Source organism: Colletes latitarsis, chromosome 3 (genome assembly GCF_051014445.1).
Source record: "Colletes latitarsis isolate SP2378_abdomen chromosome 3, iyColLati1, whole genome shotgun sequence".
Classification (NCBI taxonomy): Eukaryota; Metazoa; Arthropoda; class Insecta; order Hymenoptera; family Colletidae; genus Colletes; species Colletes latitarsis.
Genome location: NC_135136.1, coordinates 43,058,311 through 43,077,536, shown reverse-complemented (window position 1 = coordinate 43,077,536; position 19,226 = coordinate 43,058,311). Strand labels below are relative to the sequence as shown.

General features: G+C 48.8%; 1 protein-coding gene across 1 annotated transcript; it reads left to right on the top strand.

Moving 5' to 3' along the window:
• The first annotated feature begins 1,146 nt into the window (after positions 1-1,146).
• Stan (protocadherin-like wing polarity protein stan) lies at positions 1,147-19,223 on the top strand. The gene is made up of 12 exons (XM_076762181.1): positions 1,147-1,275; positions 7,864-8,430; positions 8,691-11,085; positions 11,176-15,094; positions 15,159-15,525; positions 15,629-15,844; positions 15,918-16,490; positions 16,565-16,991; positions 17,086-17,323; positions 17,387-17,704; positions 17,774-18,347; positions 18,711-19,223. The coding sequence occupies exons 2-12, from the start codon at positions 7,988-7,990 to the stop codon at positions 18,739-18,741; spliced, it is 9,501 nt and encodes a 3,166-aa protein (XP_076618296.1). The 5' UTR covers positions 1,147-1,275; positions 7,864-7,987; the 3' UTR covers positions 18,742-19,223.
• The last annotated feature ends 3 nt before the right edge of the window (positions 19,224-19,226 follow it).

The following is a 19,226-nucleotide window of genomic DNA, read 5'->3' as shown; positions in this document are numbered from 1 at the left end:
CGAATTCTTTAGATGTGTTTGATCCTCGTGCACGTGCAGGAGAGAGTTTGCAACAGTTGCCGACGCTGTCGACGGTAGCAAAGGTGTGTAGTTCGTGTGGCTCGGTTTTCCCGGATTTTTCACCGTATGTGATGAATTTCATTTGTGACATATATCAAACGTTATTATTGATACATAAATCGCATCGATTGCTAGTGGTGGGTGGCGGTATCGATAGTTATGCGAAGAATATTTCTATTTACAAGCACACAACCTACGAATGTTCTGGCATTTTTTGTTTTCAATTTCCGATTGATTCATCGAAGAAACGTGTAAAGCCTTCGTAATTATTCGTGTGTAGAAACAGCATCCCGATGTTAATTCGAAGCAACTTGTTTAATAGTAATTACTATATTATCGTAGAGGGCTTTCGTATGCAGTGTATAGAAAGCATTGCATACTTTGTGCCAGAGTTGGTCACTTTCGAAATAACGTTATTTGAAATACTGTTTTGAGTAACGTGTCGCTTGACTCGACTGTTGTATTTTAACTGCACTTATACTTTATTTTAAGTAAAAATTTTGAAAATAATCATGTCAAGAATACAAACTCGACGAAGTAAATGATGGTTCTATACATTGTATATACAGACGAGTCTCATTTTTGTACGTCGTATAATACGATCGCCAAAAGATAATTATAATTTCATCCGTCGTTGAACAAGGATAAATCGATGCTATCTAAAGAAGCACCATGTACCGTTACTTTTTTCCAGCAATATTCGAGTATTGAATTCGTTCGAATTCCTCGATATATTCCGGACCAGTATTCGATCGTGTTCAAGTTCGTAACAATCGAAAATTTTCGGACGACCTGGTTACGATCGACTGGCAACGATTGAGAAAAAAGAAATGAAACGTTCTGTTCTTTCGCGGGAGCGTTGGATCAGTGGCCGGAGCAGAGATCGTGGTCGTTTGATCGTCGCTCGAAGTCAATGTCGAGATACACGGTCGCAGGTAGTCGCCCTCTACTACGCTCGCACGTAAGACTGGTCGTGCGTGTATGGACTGGTTCGTAGTAGTCGCGACGCTGCCGAGAGTAGCTGAAGTGCGTGCACGTCGTTCCCTGTGATACACCGTGGAGTTTTTCTTTTCTTTACATTTGCGAATCTCGTTCTTTTTCAAAGATTTTCCGTGGACGCGTTGAAGAAAGTGCGAGGACAGGATTAAAGGATTAATCGTCGAGGCTGGGCGTGGACTCGCAATGTGACAAAACTGCGGCGACCTTGGCGGGACGGTGAGTGACCTTTTCGAATGGCACATTCCCGTGACTTGATTTTTCTAAGATGCGTCGCGGCCGGTGGTTTCTCACGAGCAAAATGCCTTATTAATTGGAACGACGACGCAACTCGTAACAATTACGGGCTTCGCTTCGACCTCTTTGCGTTACGACGACCCAACAAGCCGCGTTTCTTCTTTCTTTTCCTTATAGAGTTTCAACGAACGCGATTCATGGTAATTTCTGTTCACCTTTCGAGAAAGGAGAAAAGGCGCGTGGGGTTAGGTCTCTTGCAATGCACATGGTCGAAAAAAGTTGTTGGATCCTCGGAATAATCGACGAACGTATGCGTTTGTTCGATCGTAATGTACCGTTTAGGTTAGTCGTGTTCTTTGAAAAGCGTGTCTAGGAAGAAAATGTTGTAACGCGAGTAGAAAGAAGACCCGGTGAATAAGAAGCCAAGAAACGCCGCGTTAGAAGAATTTAGATACGGCGATGCTAGGGGTTAGCAGTCTCGTTTTCCCCGAGCCGGCGAATCAATATTTGGAGGGTAAGCGTCCCGACGACTGTCGGCGTCGAAGCTGCGGAACGTGAGTCACTCACCCCTGATTGCAAGGGAGAAAGAGAGAGAGAAGGATGACTTTTCTATTTCACCCTCTCTTCGTGAAACGTGCTCGAGTGGAGTCGAGCCGAGACTCGCCGTTATGCGGGAAGATTGCAACGTCGAGACGAGACGGAAGTTGTTCGCAAATGTAACCAATTTCACGTCTACGATACCTCTTGATCTGTATCGAAACGAATAAATGTAAGAATCTTTGTTGTTCAAAAGCTTGTTCAATTTCTCGATGCAAATGTTCGAAGGAATCTATCGAGAGTTAATCGTCGTTGGGTGAAATTAAGAAATGAACGCGTATCGAAATTGTCGTCCCGGAATTTCGCGGAGGTTTAATTAAGATACTTGCGAATTTTCGGAATCTCCGGCACAGTCGTAAGAACAGAACGTTAATTTATGGTCTTTAAAAACGCCTGTGCACGCATACGTGCATAAAACGTATGCACCTAACTAAACCCGTTTGAGGGAGCCACACGGTGGGAACAGGTTCCATAAAATTGAGCGTTCTTCCGTAGGACTTTTATCTGCAGCCAGCATCTCCCTTCGTAGTTGCACGCACGTAAAAATATCACTCTTTTTCAGATATTTAGGCGCTAGAAGATAGAAAGGTAACGGAAGATAGTAAAGTAAATGGACCAATCCCGACAAGTAATGTTTCGATATTTGGCTGTCGATGCAAATAGTAATTATCATTAATCGTATGTATAAGGTAGGAACAATATTTTGACTAATTTATATTATTTAATCGGTACGGGTTTAGCACCCCTGGGAAGAACTTTAATGGGGGATTCTAGAGGCCAAAATAAGACGAAAATCAAGAATACCAATTTCTTGATGAAGGCTCCATTAAAAAATTACTAACAATTAAATTCAAAAATTTCAAATCGTTCTGGAAAAAATATTGTTAGCTGTGGGGGTCAATTACAATCATTTTTGGTGAATAGACATACCTTCGAAATCCTACCCACTTTCTAGAAAAAAATTCGAGAAGGTGTGAAATTTTTCGGCGAAAAAAAAATTTTTCAAATCATCCTAAAAAAATTATTTTCGGTTGCAAGGGTCAATTACGATCATTTTTGGTCATTATACATACCCCCGAAATCCTACGCACTTTCGAGAAAAAAATTCCTTACCGAAATTCTAATTTCTGGCCAGAAATGCTTCCCTGAAATTTCATGCGAATCTTTAAAACGTCATAATTTCTGAACGGATTGGACGATTTTAATGTTTAAAACAGCAAACTACGCGCATTTTAGTGTAGAATATGTACAAATCGTAAAAATATTCGAAAAGTTGGTCCTTGACTTCGCAAAATAAGAAAAACCCCATAAAAATGGTCCAATATTCAAACAGCCATAACTCCTATAATAGTGAATATATTTCAATGAAACTTTTTTCCGAAGTAGAGCTCATGGGTACCTACAAAAAAGTATTAGACAACTTTTCCGTAGGACGTCAAACAAAATTATTAAAAATGAAAAATGAATTTTTAAGAAAAATCGACGGGGGTAGGTGCCTAAATTTTTCGACGAAAAAAAAAAATTTCAAATCGTTCTGAAAAAAATATTGTTAGCTGTGGGGGTCAATTACAATCATTTTTGGTGAATAGACATACCCCCGAAATCTTGCGCATTTTTGAGAAAAAAATTCAGTAATGGCAGAACTTCAAACGTTAATAACTTTTTAACGAAGCCTCCATCGACAAATTGGTATTCTTGATTTTTGTCTTATTTTGGCCTCTAGAATCCCTCATTAAAATTTTTCCCAGGGATGAACACCCTATATATCGACGAACACTTCCGTTAAGGGAAAGCTTGAAGGATGATTTATCTTTGAATTTATTTCCATTTCAGCTATTGAAAATTCATTGGAAACGATACGCTTGGTTAACTAGTTCCAGTCTCTCTTCGTAAGATCCGCACGACTCGGATTAAAAATTTGTTCTCGATGAAGATGGTCCCTTCGTACAATTGCTTACTATATTTAGTTCGAAGAGCTATGTCCGGCAATGGTTGAGAAATCAATGAACTATACTATACTATATTCGAGGATAGTCGATCCGCGCCTCTCCTTTTTCCGATTTTACCGCTCACCGTTACGCGAATGTAGCTTCTCGTACCGTGTAACGGTTGTTATTGTAACTGCCGCGGAATAACGAAACTGCCATTAGGTTTTCGTTCGCGTGACTCTAGGAGAATTCGCCATTACTCATTCTTGAAACCATCGTTTCATTGCTGTTCGAATTTATCGAGCACTGGTGCTGCAATGTCATGTCTCGTAAAAGAAAATCGTTCCCAAGAAAATTGTAACAGAACGGAAATCGAAAGTGTGAAGCTAGCTCTGCTAAAACAATCAGACCCCTTTGGTCTCACGATTTCGACGAATCCTCTTCGAAATTCACTTTCTGCGTCCACGATAAAAACAACGATTCTAGAAGCTAACGGTCACGCTCGATTCTAGTCGAATAGAATCGCTCGATCGCGTCTGATCGTAATCTTAACACGCTGACTGTTCATGGTGGACATCGGTGACCACCGATCGGCATCTTGAACTTACAACGTGTTACGATATTGTGTACGATAGGAAAACTCCGTGTAAAATTGTAAATAACGTTAGTTTAATTAGGAATGTTGTTAAACGGCAGGTAGATACACTGTACTTGGTTGTTGCAATCTTCTGCAACAAAATAACCGTGCATGTACCTACATACAGCGCGTCGTTTCGCGTGGTCATTCGTTGGATGATCAGACAAAGCAACCGTTAACAAAAAAAAATAATGCTTCTTTGTGTAGCTTGGACCAAAAACACCTTGGAGCTATCAAGTTACGTCTGGTCGCTTCTCTTTCCGAGAAAATAATTTCCCCCCAATTTCGGCCGACCTTCGTGAGCCGTGTAAACGTAATACGACGCGAAGATGAGGCTCGAATAGCGAAAGAATTTTCGTAGAATCGCGATCGAGGGGTCGATTATGGTAATGATATTGCGATACTTTTCTCGGTTCTTTCGTATCGCGTAACGTTTCTTTTTCTTCGAAACAACAATATAAGTGTTTAAAAAGAAATACCGCGTATAAATGAAAGTTGTAAATTCAGCCATTCTTTCAATTATAATTCTTTTTCAGGCTGAAGGACGATAGGAATGCCTGGAGTTTAAACGCGCCGCGTCCATAGAATTTCAGTTGACGGTTTAACGAAACGCTAGGATTTGTCCAAGGTAATCGTCGCATTGGATGATCGTTACAGAGGATTTAAGGGTTGCACAATGTTCCATAAAACATGCTTCGTGTCATATTACGTAGAGACGATGAAATCGATTAGGAAATAATACTGCAACATCGTTTACGGTTTCTAGCTGGTTGCAGAACAATCTTCGAGATTCGATAGTATAGGTACCGGCAAATACTATCTTGGATAGAGTATAATAATTTTGTAAACGGTAAAATATACGCTAAATTTTTCTATAATGCTGTATCGTTCTCTGGCTAACTCAACCAATTAAATTTCAGAACTTAGAGTGGATTAAAATTGCTTGAGAGATCAATTGGAAGATTTGGTATTTTGTAACGAGTCAAGTAAATTGCCTTGGTGTGTGTCCGTGACGACAAAACAGTAAATCGAATCGACGAATCGCTGGAAACGATAGTAAAAGGCTTTATGTCTTTATTAAAAGGGCCATCGAATTGGGCGTTTTGTTCGTTCGTTCGAGGTCGACTGGTTTCGCGATAACGTACACCTATATTCGCCGAAAGGTCTCGACTAAATAGTTTTGGTCAGAAATCGGAGTTTCGACCGGTTATCTACGATCCCGAAACCACTCGACCGACTCGAGGAGGTGTGCTCGTCGTTACCGGGAAGATCGGGACCTGTTTTCGACTGTAATTGGTAGGTTCGAATTCCAGGCCCGGTTCAGCCTTTTTCGTGTAATTAATAGCCCATTCGCTGAAAGCGGAGGATCCCCGATCCTCGCCATTATTTTTCTTCCGTGCTCAACGGCCAGGAAAATGGATACTTGTGTCGTAACGCGGACATTAGTTTCACCTAGTCGTGATATACGTGTTCGGGGGTAAGAATCTCCATGCTGAAAGATGTTATCGAAATCGTGCATTTTCCACTGGACGGTTAACCGGAATTTCACAGTCAGGAACGGCGCAAGCGGGAACGAGGATGGAATATAAAGGTGCAAGTGTGCACCGTTCATGGAATACATACCTCGCTTTAAGAGTGCGTTCGAAAAGGACGCGTTTACGCTTCGCGTACGACGCTCGACATTTTCTTCTCGGACGTTACCTCTTTAGCGCGAAAGAAATTAAATTTTTGTTAAATTTAAATCCATCCTTGATGCCTCGCGAGTACTAAACCGTTCCAGTGTACATTCGTAGATTCGTCGAGCAGCTCCGGAGCTAGATTGTTTCGATGATTCGCATGTTTTTCAGAGTACTCGGTACGGTTGTTTGCGATTATCGTTTTTTATCGATCACGCTCGAGGATCCTTTTACGAGACGTTGGTCACGAATCATTCTCGTTTCTCTGAGACCGTACATCGAAAGCATTTCCGGTCTTCTCTTGTCGTAATACCTCTTGTAATTTAAACAATTTAGATTCTAAAAATGAACCCGACCAAGTATTTTCGAGGCGAGGCAAAGGTCGTACGCATCGCGAGATGCAGACGAAGCGTCCCTCCCTACGCGTTTAAACAACGGCGTCCCTGAGTATCTCTTTGGTAGTTTCTTTTCTCGTTGCGTTATTTTGTTCTGGAGGATCGTAGCCGGTTGGTTGGTGGTCGGTGGTTGCACGAGCCGTAGGTTCGATTGGTTCGTGCCGATGCACCATCCGTTTGGATTGGTCAAACCGGATCGGCTAGCCTCCGGGGAAGGAGGATCGCCGAGACGATGCCTCGAGAGAGGCCTATCGTGCTCAGGCTACGGTCAACTAGTCCCTCGATCTTGGGGACCGACCGCCGCGGCAATTTCTAACACAATAAAACACATGGAACACTAGTCGAGGACGACTGCGTCCTTTGCGCTACGTATTACATCGCGTATTCTTAAACGCGTTTCCACTCTTCGCCGTTACGGACCTGCTTCTCTTGCAACCATCTCGGTACCTGTACGCAGTATGCACCTTCGTACCTCTCGAATACAGTGGAAGAATATTATTAAAGAAATGCTGAGAAATAATTAAAGGATATAGGTTTTGCTCTTCAAATTAACCCCTTTGCACATCGAGGTATTCTACAAGACCATTGTAAAAATTGTAGTGCATGTATAGACAACTTATAAAAACTTTAGTCTGTTTCCTCAGGTTATTGTTCCTTCTCGCGTTTTACTCCACCGTGGAACGTTTCAAAGTTGGAGTTTCATCGCGTCTTAGCTTCCACGTTGAACGAGGCAGGGTCAACGAATTTGCCATGGTAGGGAACGAACGAACAAGGAGGGTAATATGAACGGAAATCGTTGTTCCCACGTTTTGCGCAGGGTATTGCATTCTCACACTCGCGGAGGATTTTCAGCGCAAGAAAACATGGAAGTCAGCCGTGTTTTCTAAACGATTTAGTCGAGGATAGAACTTGTAGCGTACGATTTTCAATTACAACAATAATGTTGTTCGTTGAAATAGCATTTGTAACGTTGCTTCTCTTCGTCGAACTCGAAGGCTGATAATTATTTTTAAAACTTCAAATTCAAGCTTTATGCCCACCTTGATGTATTAACAAATTAATGTAAACGGATCGAGCATGCGGTAATGATTTTTAAATTGAACTCCGTGCGCGATCCGTAAGTTGAAAGACGATGTTCTCACTCTTTTCTTTGGTTGTCGACTGCGACTGTCGGCAAAAGATAAAGGCGACTCCGAGGCTCGACGATATCGCTCTCTATAAATATCCACTGGTGTCGAATTTTGTCTTTGCCGTAGATTTTAAGAATCGTTACTGCAGTTGGAAGAAACCTAGTAAAGTCGGCGTTGTTTGATCCTCGAATTTCTGTTGGTTTGCAGATGAGACACGAGACAGGGACGCATTGAAGGTGGCGAGCAGCAAGGAAGCGTGGAACGATGGGACGCTCGTCCGCGAGGGAAGAAGAACACGCGAAGGACCGCGAGCAGTAAGAGGGTGGCCGCCATGGCCAAGTGGAAATGGATCCTTCCAATCCTCGCGGGCTTCTGGACCCTGACCCACGCCTATCTGGCTGTGCTGTCCTCCGAAACACCGACCGGGAGCGTGGTGTTCGAGGCAGGAGTGCCTCAGCTGGGTGGTCGCCGAAAATACCAGGTGTCGAACGAACGAACTGCCTGGTTCGCGAGGAAACTGCTCAAGGTCCACCCTCACACCGGCCGCGTCACCTTGGCGCGACCGTTGAGCTGCGATGGGCTTCAATATCCGCGGATTTTCACCTTCTACGTGGACTCGACGAGCTCCAGACTCGGCAGACCAACCATTGACTATTACAGCCTGCCGTTGAGGATCTTGATAACCGGCTGCGGCGGTGAGAACCGAGACCTTGCCGCCACCAGAGGATGGATGGCGGAGACTTTGGCCTCCTACGCTATGCCCAGCACCGAGAGGTGATTTTCCGTTTATTATTTCGTAGGTGACATTCGGGTTCGATTAGTCAGTTACCAAATTAAAATAATTGCTGATTCTTGTTCCAACCTGTACGTATTTATAGCCAAGATCAACGGAGAGACATTATGTGAAAATTTTTGTTGCTTCTATGGCGTCACCTCCAGTACTTGCTACCAGCTCGATATCCCGTCCTAGAAGAATAGTCGCGGTAAAGAGATTTATAAGATTCGTCGTATGACACTGTCGGTCTTGTTGTCAGGTTCACCGAAGTCTGCCTTCGGACGTCGCAGCTGGTTGCAGCGTTACGCGACTTCCTTCCGCAAACGGCCTTGAAGGAGTGCGAGACCAGATGGGGTGGCGTGGCCGATCCGAGGTTTCTCATCGAGGGAGCGGCCGGCGACCTGGTCTCTGCTTCCGAGCAATGCTTGGTAGACCCGTTGTGGAAGATCTCCGTGTCGATGAACCTCAGATGCGGCATGGAATCGCGACTGACCGACGCCGAGCACCGTCTCAAGATCGTCTTTCATCATCGTCAACTGGACGACACTGACTTGGGCAGACGCGTGAGGAGAGAGTTGAAGAATCAATCTCCGTACTTCGAGCAGCCGTTGTACGTCGGGGCGGTCGAGGAAGAGAAGGATCCTGGCGTGTACGTGACGTCCGTCCGCGCCAGGGACCCGGAAGGCGGAACGGTCCGTTACTCGATGAGCTCCCTTCTGGACGCTCGGTCCCAGGAGTTGTTGATCCTCGATTCCGTCACCGGCAGAGTCACCACCCGCGCCAGACTCGACCGGGAAAGCGTGGACGTGCACTATTTCCGGGTGTTGGCCGTGGACGACTCGTTTCCCCCGCGCACAGGCACCACCACCCTTCAGGTGAACGTTCTGGACGCGAACGATCACGCGCCCAGCTTCGAGTGGCCGGAGTACGACGCCTCCGTCAGAGAGGGTGTGCCTGTGGGCTCGACCGTGGTTACGGTGAAGGCCTCGGACAAGGATACCGGTAGAAACGCCGAGGTCGAGTACTCGATCCTGGCGACGAGCTGCGGGAACGGTGTCGCGAGCCCCGAGGACGCTCTCACTTTCCGCATAGATCCCAGATCGGGGGTGATCACTACTCGCACGCCGTTCGACAGAGAGAAAACCGAGATCTACACGGTGCTGCTGAGCGTGACCGACCAGGCGACGCCTCCGTCCGCGAGGAAGAGCGCGAACGCTACCTTGATGGTCCGCGTTTTGGACGACAACGACAACTATCCTCAGTTTACCGAGCGTACCTATTCCGTCTGGATACCCGAGGACTTGGACTACACGGCGAACCCTGTGGTGGCTCGTATCCGGGCGACGGACGCCGACGCCGGGAACAACGCCGTTGTACGGTACGCGATTATCGGTGGAAATACGCAGAACACGTTCTCGATAGACTCTATGAGCGGCGACGTGGCACTCGTCAAGTCCTTGGACTACGAGTCCACCAGAAGCTACAAGATAGTAATTCGGGCACAAGATGGCGGATCGCCTGCCAGATCGAACACCACGCAGCTGCTGGTGCACGTCAAGGACGTTAACGACAATGCTCCGCGTTTCTATACCAGCCATTTTCAAGAATCCGTGTCGGAGAACGTGCCCGTCGGGTACTCGATGCTGAGGATACAGGCGTACGACGCCGACGAGGGCGCGAACGCGCACATCAAGTACACCGTCGGGGCTCGAGACTTCTCCGGCGCCTCCACGGAGAACTTTCCCATAACGGTGAACGCCGAGACCGGATGGATCTACACGACCAAGCAGCTCGATCGCGAGCAATGCTCCAGGTATCAGTTCACCGTGATCGCGGCGGATTCGGGAGAAATGCCCAAGGCCGCCAGCGCTACGGTGATACTCACGGTCACCGACGTCAACGACAACGATCCATACTTCGACCCAAAGAACTACGAAGCCGTGGTGTCGGAGGACGACCCGCCAGGCACTCCGGTGACCTCCGTCACGGCGACCGATCCCGACGAGGACGCCAGGATACATTACGAGATCACCGCTGGCAACACGAGAGGTCGGTTCTCCATAGCGTCCCAAAACGGCAGGGGTTTGATCACCGTGGCTCAGCCGCTCGACTACAAGCAGGAGAAAAGATTCGTGTTGACCGTGACAGCCTCCGACAGCGGGGGTAGAACCGACACTGCTCTCGTCTACGTAAATATCTCCGATGCGAACAATTTTTCTCCCGTTTTCGAGAACGCGCCGTACTCCGTCTCAGTGTTCGAGGACGCACCAGTCGGCACCACGGTTCTGGTCGTCAGCGCGACCGATTCCGACGTTGGAAAGAACGCCCAAGTCACATACAGCTTGGACACCGACGGCGGGGACCAAGCGTCGTCCGAGTTCACCATCAATCCACAGACGGGCGCCATTACGACTACCCGGACCCTCGATCGCGAACTTATACCAGCGTATTTGTTAACAGTTACAGCCAGGGACGGAGGCGTCCCACCTCTCTCGGATACCACGGACGTAGAGATATCCGTCACGGACGTAAACGATAATTCCCCGATCTTCGAGGCGCCTCAGTACCAGGGTTCCATTCCGGAAGACGTCCTGGTCGGCACTTGCGTCTTGAAAGTTTCCGCTACCGACGCGGACACGGATCTCAACGGCAGGGTACGATTAGGGTTATTGCAATATCTAAAAAAAACACGTTCCTAATGTAGTAAAAATTCGTGCAACCTATTACATGATCTATCGTTTCAGGTAAGGTATGCGCTAGAGGACGACGGCGACGGCGCGTTCGCCGTGGATTCCACGACGGGTATAGTCAGAACGGCGAAACCATTGGACAGAGAATCGGTCGCGAGGTACTCCCTGAAAGCGATAGCCATGGACAGAGGGTCTCCTTCCCTGACGTCCGTGGTGCCCGTGATCGTTAAGATAGAGGACGTGAACGATTCGCCGCCGGCGTTCGAAAACGATAAAATCGTTCTTTACATAACGGAGAATTCGCCGATCGGCTCGACCGTAGGTGAGATCTATGCTCACGATCCGGACGAGGGACCGAACGCCGTCGTGCAATATTCCGTGATAGGAGGCGAGGACTCGAACAGCTTTGCTCTGAATGTCAGGCCGGGCGCGGATCGAGCGGAACTGATCACTCTGGAGGAATTAGACTACGAATCGCCGAAGAAAAAGTTCGAGTTAGTGGTGCGAGCAGCCTCGCCTCCGTTGCGCTCGGACGCTCTGGTCCAGATTCTGGTGACCGACGTGAACGACAACGCGCCCGTCTTGAAGGACTTTCAGATAATTTTCAACAACTTCAAAGACTTCTTCCCGGCCACGGCCATCGGCAAGATACCGGCCGTGGACGCGGACGTGACCGACAAGCTGACGTACACGATCCTCGCCGGGAACAATGCGAATTTAATAGACCTGAACAGAACGACGGGCGAGATACGTCTGTCGCCGCAATTGAACACGAACGTGCCGCGCGTAGCGACCATGGAGGTGTCAGTCACGGACGGGATCAACGAGGTCAAGGCCACGATGACGCTTTCCGTGCGACTGATCACCGACAAGATGCTTCTAAACTCGATTACCGTGCGACTGGACGACATGACCGCCGAGGCGTTTCTCAGTCCTCTGTTGGGCTACTTTCTCGACGGTCTGGCGGCGATCGTCCCGTGCCCTAGAGAGAACATATTCCTATTTAGCATACAGGAGGACGCGAACGTGCACGGGAAAATCCTAAACGTGAGCTTCTCGGCGCGCAGAGTCGAGCCAGGCGTCACCGACGAGTTCTACAGCCCGCAATTCCTCCAAGAGCGCGTTTACTTGAACAGAGGTATACTAGCGAGATTAGCGACGGTCACGGTGCTGCCGTTCGACGACAATCTCTGCGTCAGGGAGCCCTGTTTGAACTTCGAGGAGTGCCTGACTGTCCTGAAGTTCGGGAATGCTTCTGGATTCGCGAGCAGCGACACGGTCCTTTTCAGGCCGATATATCCGGTGACGACGTTCGCGTGCAGATGCGCTAGAGGCTTCACCGGCAGCAAGGAGTCCTACCTCTGCGACACGGAGGTCAATCTCTGTTACTCGAATCCCTGCTTGAACGGGGGCAGCTGCCATCGAAGGGAGGGCGGATACACATGCGTCTGCGGCGCCGAGTACGTGGGAGAGAATTGCGAGATCTCGCTGGACCAAGACACCTGCAGCCCCGGTATGTGCAAAGGAGGTTCTCAGTGCACCGTGAAAACCACGGGCGGTTTCACGTGCGAAGGATGCCCCGTGGCGACTCTCGAGAGCGTCACGCCGCTCTGCGAGCTGAAAGCCCGTAGTTTCGGGCCTGCGACCTTCCTCACGTTCCCGTCTCTGAAACAGAGACACAGATTGCATCTCAGACTAAGGTTCGCGACCGAATCGGCCAACGGACTCCTCCTCTACAACGGTCGTTACAACGAGAAGCACGACTTTGTCGCCCTGGAGATAATCGAGTCGCAGGTACAGTTCAGCTTCTCCCTGGGCGACGAGGTGACTCGAGCGAGCGCCAGCGTGCCCGGCGGGGTCTCGGACGGCCAGTGGCACGAGGTGGAGGTCTCTTACATAAACAGAACCGTGACGATCTCGCTGGACGACTGTGACGTTGCTTTGGCGCTGGAGTACGGCGATCGGCTCGGGGCACGATGGTCCTGCGCTGGAAGGAGCGAGCAGGTGCTCGAGGAACGGTGCAACATCGTCACCGAGACCTGCCATCGGTTTCTGGATCTGACCGGGCCCCTGCAGCTCGGCGGTCTGCCCGCCATACCTTCTAGCTTTCAGATCAGGAACAAGGACTTTGTCGGTTGCATAGGCGAGCTGTTCGTCGATCACGCGTTCGTCGACCTGAACTCGTTCGTGGCGGACAACGGTACCAACTCCGGCTGCCCCGAAAAGGCCTCGTTCTGCGCCTCGACACCCTGCAGAAATAACGGGAAATGCAAAGAGGTATGGTCGGGATTCGTCTGCGAATGCGAAGAGAACTACGCCGGACCCACGTGCGCCGACGAAGTGGGCAAACCATGGAACTTCCACGGGGACGGTATGCTCAGCTTCAATCCTTTGTTGAGGCCCATTCAGCTGCCCTGGCTGACAGCTCTCAGCCTGAGGACGCGAGCCGACCGGGCGTTCGTGATGAGCGTGCAGATCGGTCAGAACAGCTCGGCGCTGCTCGAGATCCGGGACGGGAAGCTGGTGGGCCTGCTGGACGGTTCCGACATCGTTCAGACCTGGAAGAACGTGGCGGACGGCGACTGGCACAGGATAGAGATCGTCTGGCAGAGCGGCCAGGTCTCTCTGGACGTCGACTATCGCAACAGACCTCTGTCCTCGCCGCTGCCAGCGAAACTGCAAGGTCTCTACGTGGGCAGGATCCTGGTGGGTAGGCCCGAACAGTTCACCAACACCGAGCTACCGTTCTTCGACGGATGTCTTCAGGATATCCGCATCGGGACCAACCAGACCGTCCTGCTACGACCTACCGTTCAGGAGAACGTCGCGACCGGTTGCAACTCCGAGGCCGAGTGCGACGTCGACTGCCCGGAAGCCTCGGTCTGCGTCGCCAAGTGGAAGGCCAGCGAGTGCGTTTGCTCGCCGGGCAGAGTAGGTCGCGACTGCGAGCGCGTATGCGACTTGAATCCGTGCAACGACACCGGCACCTGCATCGAGGATCTCCGCTCGCGCAGAGGTTACGGTTGCCAGTGCGATTCACCTGAGTACTCCGGTGATTACTGCGAGATCAAGGCCGACCAACCTTGCCCAGCCACCTGGTGGGGCTCGCCGGTCTGCGGACCCTGCCACTGCGACGAGGTAAAAGGCTACGATCCGGCCTGCAACAAGACCACCGGCGAGTGTTACTGCAAGGAGAATCATTACCAACCCTCTGGCAAGAAGGAGTGCATCCCCTGCGAGTGCTACGCCACTGGAAGCTTCGGACCTCGCTGCGACACCGAGACGGGACAGTGCAGGTGTCGAGTCGGAGTGATCGGCAGATCTTGCACGGCCTGTCCGAACCCTTACGCCGAGGTCACCCTTCGGGGATGCGAGGTGGTGTACGACGGCTGCCCCAAGTCCTACGCGGAGGGTCTCTGGTGGCCAAGGACCAAGTTCGGAATGATTGCCGTCGAGGATTGCCCGGACACCGCCGAAGGCAAGACGTCCAGGTCCTGCGACGACAAACTGGGCGGCTGGCAGGAGCCGGACCTCTTCAACTGCACCTCGGAGGCCTTCATCGAGCAGAGACATCAGCTGGCGGCGTTGGAGGCGAAGGATCTGACCCTCAACACTTACGTGGCTGTTAAGATAGCCAAAGACGTTCACAGAGCAGCGAATATGACCAAAGTGATGTACGGCGCCGACTTGCTGATCGCCGAGTCCTTGTTGGTCGCTTTGTTGAGGTACGAGGAGAGCTTGGTCGGGCTGAATTTGACCCACAGCCAGGATAAAGACTACGTCTCCCATTTGGTCGGGATCGCTGGCAGCGTTTCGATGGCCAAGTACGTGGACAAATGGTCGAGGATCGAGGACCTCAACGGCGACACTCCTGACAAGATTCTAGACGCGATGGCGAATTACTTGAAAACTCTGACAGCCTCTCAACACGATACCTTCACCGATCCCTTCGAGGTGGTCGACGCTAACGTTGGTAAGGAAATGTATATATCATCTTGTATAAATCATCTTCTGACGTTGGTTCGTTTGCTTTGTAGTGTTGGGTCTGGACGTGGTCACCTCGGAGAGTTTATTCGGCTACGAGACGGCAGAGTACAAGGAAGATCCATCGGCTTCTACGGCCAGACCAAGCGAGGCTGATCAAAGAGTCATTATACCGGACACGTCCGCGTTTTTATCAGCCCCCGCGCATTTCGGACCCTCGATCGCCTTTCCAAAGTACAATAATTACATGGCGGATCCGAACAGATTCGATCCATACTCCAAGATACACGTACCCTTGAGCGTGTTAGGCATCAAACCTTTGATGCAAGGGGAATTAAACGTTAAGAAAAGTTTGGTCAATCGAAAGGCTGTGCTGAGTTACGTGCAATACAAACAATTGGGTGCCTTGTTACCTCGAAGGTACGTTAGAGAATACAATATTTACTGTGCAGGACTTGCACGAAAGTTGATGCACCTCTGGTGAACAAAAGTAACGCGAATTAACAGCAGCGATATTTTGTAGATTCGACGATTCGGTGACGGTAAGATGGGGCGTGGAAGTAGCAGTAGGATCGCCGGTTTTAACCGTGTCGGTCTTAGTCCCTTCTGAAAACGGTTACGAATCTCTGACTGGGATTCCTCTGCAGTCTCCGGTTCAAATTAGCCTCTGGCTTAGCGAAAAAGACGAACTTAAGACTAGAACTAATCCGCAGTGCGTGCACTGGAGCACGGCTAGAGGGTACGATACTCCATACGATCGACCTGTCTGCGTTTTATCGGAATATTCGGTGTTAAGTTTAATGCGTTTTCAGGGTCGGTGAGTGGAGTCGAATGGGCTGCACCACCGAAGTCGAGGACGATACGTTATCCTTCGGCACGATCGTCAACTGTTCGTGTTTACAGTTGTCCACCTTTGCGATATTAACCGACGTCCTGGACCTGGAGTACGTCCCGGAACCGTCTCTGTTGGAAGACGTGACGAGTTACAGCGCGTTCATGCTCGCGTTGCCTTTGCTGCTGTCCGCTCTGCTCATTTTGTCCTTGATACGAGGCGGCAGCACGAACTCGAACAGTATTCATAAAAATTTGGTGATGTGCGTCTTCTTCGCCGAAGTGCTCTATCTGATCGCGCTCAAAGCCAGAAGCCCTCTAGTCTCGAACGAATTTCCGTGCAAATTGACGGCAATCGGTCTACATTACGCATGGTTGAGCACGTTCTCGTGGACTCTGGTCGACTCTATTCACCTGTATCGAATGCTCACCGAGATGAGAGACGTGAATCATGGCCAGATGAGATTTTATTACACGATGGGTTACGGCGCTCCGGCTATTATCGTTGGACTAACGATCGGCGTCAGAGCCGATCAATATGGAAACTTCTATTTGTACGCAAATCGTTTAAAAGACTCGTTGCGAACGTACCAGCCGAATAAATCTTATTCCCGACTCTCTGTTTTAGTTGCTGGCTATCGATCTACGAAACTGTGATTTGGTCGTTGATAGGACCGGTGTGCCTGGCTGTATTCGTCAACTTCTGTATCCTCGTAATGTCCGTACGAGCCGCGTTCACGCTGAAGGAGCACATCCTGGGCTTTGGAAATTTGAGGACGCTACTTTGGTTGTCCGTGGCGTCGTTACCTTTACTCGGATCCACCTGGACCCTAACGGTCCTCAACGCGTCCGAAAACTCCCCGACTCTCTCGTACCTGCTCAGCATAGCCGTTGTCGTTCACGCAGCGTTCAGTTTGATCGGTTATTGCTTCGTCAATGGCAGAGTACGTAGAAATTTATATTTGAGTCTATTAAGGTGTATTGGGAAGAAGACACCTTTGTTGGAAGGAAGCATGGGAAATGGCAGCAGCAGTCAGAATGTAAACGGCCACTCGGTACGTTGAACGATTGGAAAGTAGAATAAAAAATAACTATTATAACGTTGCAACAAATTGGAAAGAAACGTTAAAACGTTGAACGGTGTTACAGCGATCCGCGTTGGCATACTCCTCGACTTATAGCGGAGCGGAGTCGGTCTGCAGAAGAGTCCACGTAGGAGTTTCAACGAGTAGTACAACTTCTCGAAGTACAAATAAGACTGGGTCCAGTCCATATCGTAGCGACACTCATTTAAGGCATACTTCAACGTCCACTAGCAATTACAATAGCGATAGGGACCCCTACATGTCGTCTAGAAGTCATCGATCGACCTTACACTCCAGACAAGGTATTCGTCGAAATTCTAGCAGTCATTGAACGATATCGTCATGTCAGTTATAATAAATTTTAGAATCAACGGAACCGCGTAATCAGCGTAGAGATTCCGAGTCGGATTCGGACGGATCGCAAGCGGAAGGCGGTGGTAGAAGCTTGGACCTTGCGAGTTCCCATAGCTCGGACGAAGAGGACGTAGCATCGAGATCCCATAGAAACATGGGCGTCTCGACGCAGCAGTCCGTCGCGCACAGTTACTTGCCTAACATTCACACCAATCCTACCGAACACTTGAACATACTTTGCTCAAACACGGAACTCTTCCCAAACATTAAACCTATTTACGCGCCTAGGTGGAGTTCCCAATTACCAGAAGCGTATTTGTCATCGAACGGTCAGTGCGTTTACTAAATCAGAGATAGGGTATAAACCATAGCTTAAGTAAGAAATGTTCCATTTGTAGTAATGGACGTGCGCGGAAGCCAATGGTCGGGAGGTACGATATCCGACAACGAAATGGCCTCGAACAAGACTTCCAGCCCTAACCCACTGCCTTACCCTGAAATGAACTCGCCACGGAAGAGTCAGCCGGATGAAAATTACTCCGAGGGCGAGGAGAAGCTTCATCATTTGGGCGAAAAGTATCTGTTCCCGTACACTGCCGAGGAGGATCACACCGTCTCGCCCACGCCGTATATACTACCCATGTCTTCCCGCATTCTCGCGTCCAGTATGAGCCACCACTCGCAGAACTCGAATCATGAGAACATGAGCGGTTCCGAGAGGTACGGAAGCTTGAAGCGAGGTCAAAGCTTACACGGATCTCAACACGACAATCTTAGCGGCTCGGAGAGGTACGGTAGCCTGAAACGAGGCAAAATCACGCCGACCGTGTTGGAAGACTCGCCGGAGTATATCCTACCGATGAGCGGCAGAATATTGTCCAGCTCGCTCACCCACGATCTACAGCACAGCAACGAATTGGCTGGGCTCAGGCAACAGCAGCAGCAATACGAGCAAACGATCACGGAGACCGAGTAAGTGTCGCGCGTCGTCTTCAGGGAATGTTTCCAACCGCTGTTTAAAACAGAACTGGCCACTCGCGCGAGTAACGTTATTTGATTGGTTATTTTGCTAATACCCGGCTCTGTTTTTACGTAGTTCTCGTTTTCGATAAACGAGTAGCAGAGATACAATTTCATTAACACCGTCTTCTCTATCGTTTATGCTTACCCTGGGGAACGAAAATAATTAGCGAAGAGGTAAGCGTCCAGTGAATTGCTGCTATCGACGGTCACGTTTTAACTCGCAAACTGTCAATACGTTGTCAAGTAAAAATTTTGAAATTAATCGAAACCGAACCAGCAATTTTTTAATTTTATCCGTTCGTGTTGTTTTAGGAAGGATACTAATGCGGAAACGTCAGTGTGACGCGCCCCGTGCTACAAACAAACACCGTACAAAGTAATATAACGTACTATTAGCTTAAAACTCAAATGATGATATATATATATACATAAATATATATTTCTTGGAGCCATAATTGCTCCGAGGTATATTTTAAGAGCGGCCATGACTGTACTTACGAAGTTAGCCATATCGATTAGTATGTATGTGTGAGTGCCTGTTCGTATCTATATACGTACGCTTGTCGATATTTTGTTTCTTGTGATGTTAAGCTTCGGACTCGGAAGCGATTCTTCCGTTCTCTTCGTTCGTATTCGGATAATCGCGCGAAACCTCGGAAGACCACAGATGATCTCTAGTTCATTTCATCGTTCGTGTAATTAATATCTCTCTTTCACTCTCACTCTCCTTATCCTTATCCTTAGTAACCTAATTACTTAATGCAGTATTGTGCAATGTATACATTCCACTTCCATTTTATGTTTAGATACTATTATGTCATTTTTTTT

Coding starts and splice junctions, on each gene's coding strand:
- Stan (XM_076762181.1), top strand. CDS start 7,988: ATGGCCAAGTGGAAATGGATCCTTCCAATCCTCGCGGGCTTCTGGACC. Junction 11,086..11,175: donor ACACGGATCTCAACGGCAGG/GTACGATTAGGG, acceptor CTATCGTTTCAG/GTAAGGTATGCGCTAGAGGA. Junction 17,705..17,773: donor AGCGTATTTGTCATCGAACG/GTCAGTGCGTTT, acceptor TTCCATTTGTAG/TAATGGACGTGCGCGGAAGC.